We start from the raw sequence: 2,429 nt of genomic DNA, 5'->3' as shown, positions 1-2,429 counted from the left end.
CCGCCGACTCGATAATTTAACACTGGCGCCATCTCGCGGCATTCTCCCATCTGAACTTCTTTACCACACAGCACACCATCAATAATTTCTCCTAATTATACAAAATAACCTATTAATGGGTATTAATTGGGACCAATTGTTTGTCTATCAGCATTTAAATAATTTTTTGATTATATTCCAATCATTTTTGGCCCATTTTTCGCCTTAAAATGACATCCATGCTACAACATGGATCCTTATTCGTCAGGGTTGTTGAGTCGTTTCATATAAGTGAATAATATGACATCAATCGAGTAATAATCGACTCAAGGATCAGTTGATTCGTCCACTGGAATCATGAAAAGTATTATGAAACGACTAAACAACTAGCCGATTGTGGGTCGATTGACTTGAATAATGAGGACAATCGAGTCACATTCGACTCAAGGATCGGTTGATTCTCCCACTGAAATTATGAAAACTATTATGAAACGACTAAACAACTGGTCGATTGTGGGTCGATTGACTTGAATAATGAGGACAATCGAGTCACATTCGACTCAAGGATCGGTTGATTCTCCCACTGAAATTATGAAAACTATTATGAAACGACTAAACAACTGGTCGATTGTGGGTCGATTGACTTGAATAATGAGGACAATCGAGTCACATTCGACTCAAGGATCGGTTGATTCTCCCACTGAAATTATGAAAACTATTATGAAACGACTAAACAACTGGTCGATTGTGGGTCGATTGACTTGAATAATGAGGACAATCGAGTCACATTCGACTCAAGGATCGGTTGATTCTCCCACTGAAATTATGAAAACTATTATGAAACGACTAAACAACTGGTCGATTGTGGGTCGATTGACTTGAATAATGAGGACAATCGAGTCACGATCGACTTTCTTCAAGTCGATCCTGGACCGACCGTAAGGAGTCCTTTATAATCGACCACCCCATGAGTCGTTCAAGTTTTGGTGCAAGAAATTTTTGTTATTCGAAATTCACTAGCTATCGACTTTCTATAAAGTCGATTCATCTTCGATTCCATCAATAATTTGAGATCTGAATCGAATTACACTCGCATACGAATCGATATACTGATCAACTCGATTCTACAATCGACAGTTGATCGTATCTCAATCGGGGGATCCGCCAGGGATAGGATTTCCTATAATAAATCCCATAAGATTTCTTCATACGTGGCGATATTTTCTTCATGATTAGAAACAATTCCAGCAATGAAAGAATAATTACAATCTAAATATTGGGATTCTTATAAAGCACAAACCTGTCGAGAAGATCGGTGAGTTTTCTAGCCATGAAATTTTTGAATCCCTCCGAAACTCCAAATTCATCATATTTCTCCACATAATTCCTTTTGGTATTTGGAAACTCTAACATTAATTAAATATATTCAAGATTAATAAGCGGCTAAATGGAATAAACAAGGAGTAATTTCATCATTCGGAATAAATGACAACCTTGTGCATGCTCTGATGGTTTCCTCTCGAAAAATGATTCTCTCAAAAATTGGGTATCCATAGCTTCTTTTAGGGCCTTTTTCGTCATTTCGTCATCAGAAGTAGACGATTCTTCACTATTTCCTTTCATTATCGATACACGTGACATGATGATAGGAAAACTACTTACAGTGAGTCTATTTACACCGGGGATTTGGACACGAGTAGAGTTGAAGTAACTCGTCGGTGGAAACACAACGATGAGTTACTCTCAGTGGAAACGAGATAGGAGTTGGCTTTTATTTCCCATGTAAAAGGGATTCCATCGAACTCCTTTAAATTTGTCTATTATAACAACACTTCAAGTTCGTACGGTGTAAATAGGCTCAATGAATCACACACAACACTTGGACCAAAGAGGACAGACTGAAGTAGAGGCTCAGATCCGGGGGTTTGGCCGACCCCAGCATAAGGCTAGTACGACCCCATGGCAGAGAGGGCACCGCGGTCGATTTCGGTGTCTGGTCGAGTTCGCAGCAGTATACTATTAGCCGACAAAAAACTATTTTCAAACAAATGACCCTATCGAATCGTTTGTAATTCGTTAGCAGGTCATTGTACACCCCTTTTTAACGTTTAAGAGTCAATGAGTCTTTTTTAATTAATTAATCAAGATAGTCCATGAATCTAGCCGACAAATTGTTATTTTTCAATTTTTTTTTTTCATTCGATTGCAAATTGTTTGTAGAATCCAGATCTATCACTCTTATTGTTTAAGAGTGAATATTTCATTCATAATAATGAATTTTCTTATACCCTATGATGTGATACGGGAGGCTAAATAGCTCGTGGGTTCTCCGGCTATGTACTGTCAGTTTAAAAACAAAAAAAGAGTATCTTGTGTTCATCATTAAAATTGAGTAACTCGGCAGTAGCAGTCCCGCTGTCACAGGGACAGGTTCGGATGGGTACTTTTGT

General features: G+C 38.1%; 1 protein-coding gene across 1 annotated transcript in view; it reads right to left on the bottom strand.

The window, feature by feature from the left end:
• The window catches only part of LOC107042062, a 48,102-nt gene extending 46,239 nt beyond the window's left edge, over positions 1 to 1,863 (bottom strand). The window contains exons 1-2 of the mRNA XM_015262933.1: positions 1,473 to 1,863; positions 1,280 to 1,385 (exon numbers count right to left, since the gene is read on the bottom strand). Of these exons, the coding sequence (XP_015118419.1) occupies positions 1,280 to 1,385; positions 1,473 to 1,620 (254 nt within the window). The 5' untranslated portion in view covers positions 1,621 to 1,863. The remainder of the gene's footprint in view (positions 1 to 1,279; positions 1,386 to 1,472) is intronic.
• Positions 1,864 to 2,429: the final 566 nt, after the last annotated feature.

Source organism: Diachasma alloeum, unplaced genomic scaffold, assembly GCF_001412515.2.
Source record: "Diachasma alloeum isolate Michigan unplaced genomic scaffold, Dall2.0 Dall_scaffold_00408, whole genome shotgun sequence".
Lineage (NCBI taxonomy): Eukaryota > Metazoa > Arthropoda > Insecta > Hymenoptera > Braconidae > Diachasma > Diachasma alloeum.
Note: the sequence above shows the minus strand (reverse complement) of the source record. Positions and strands in the feature narration are given on the sequence as shown.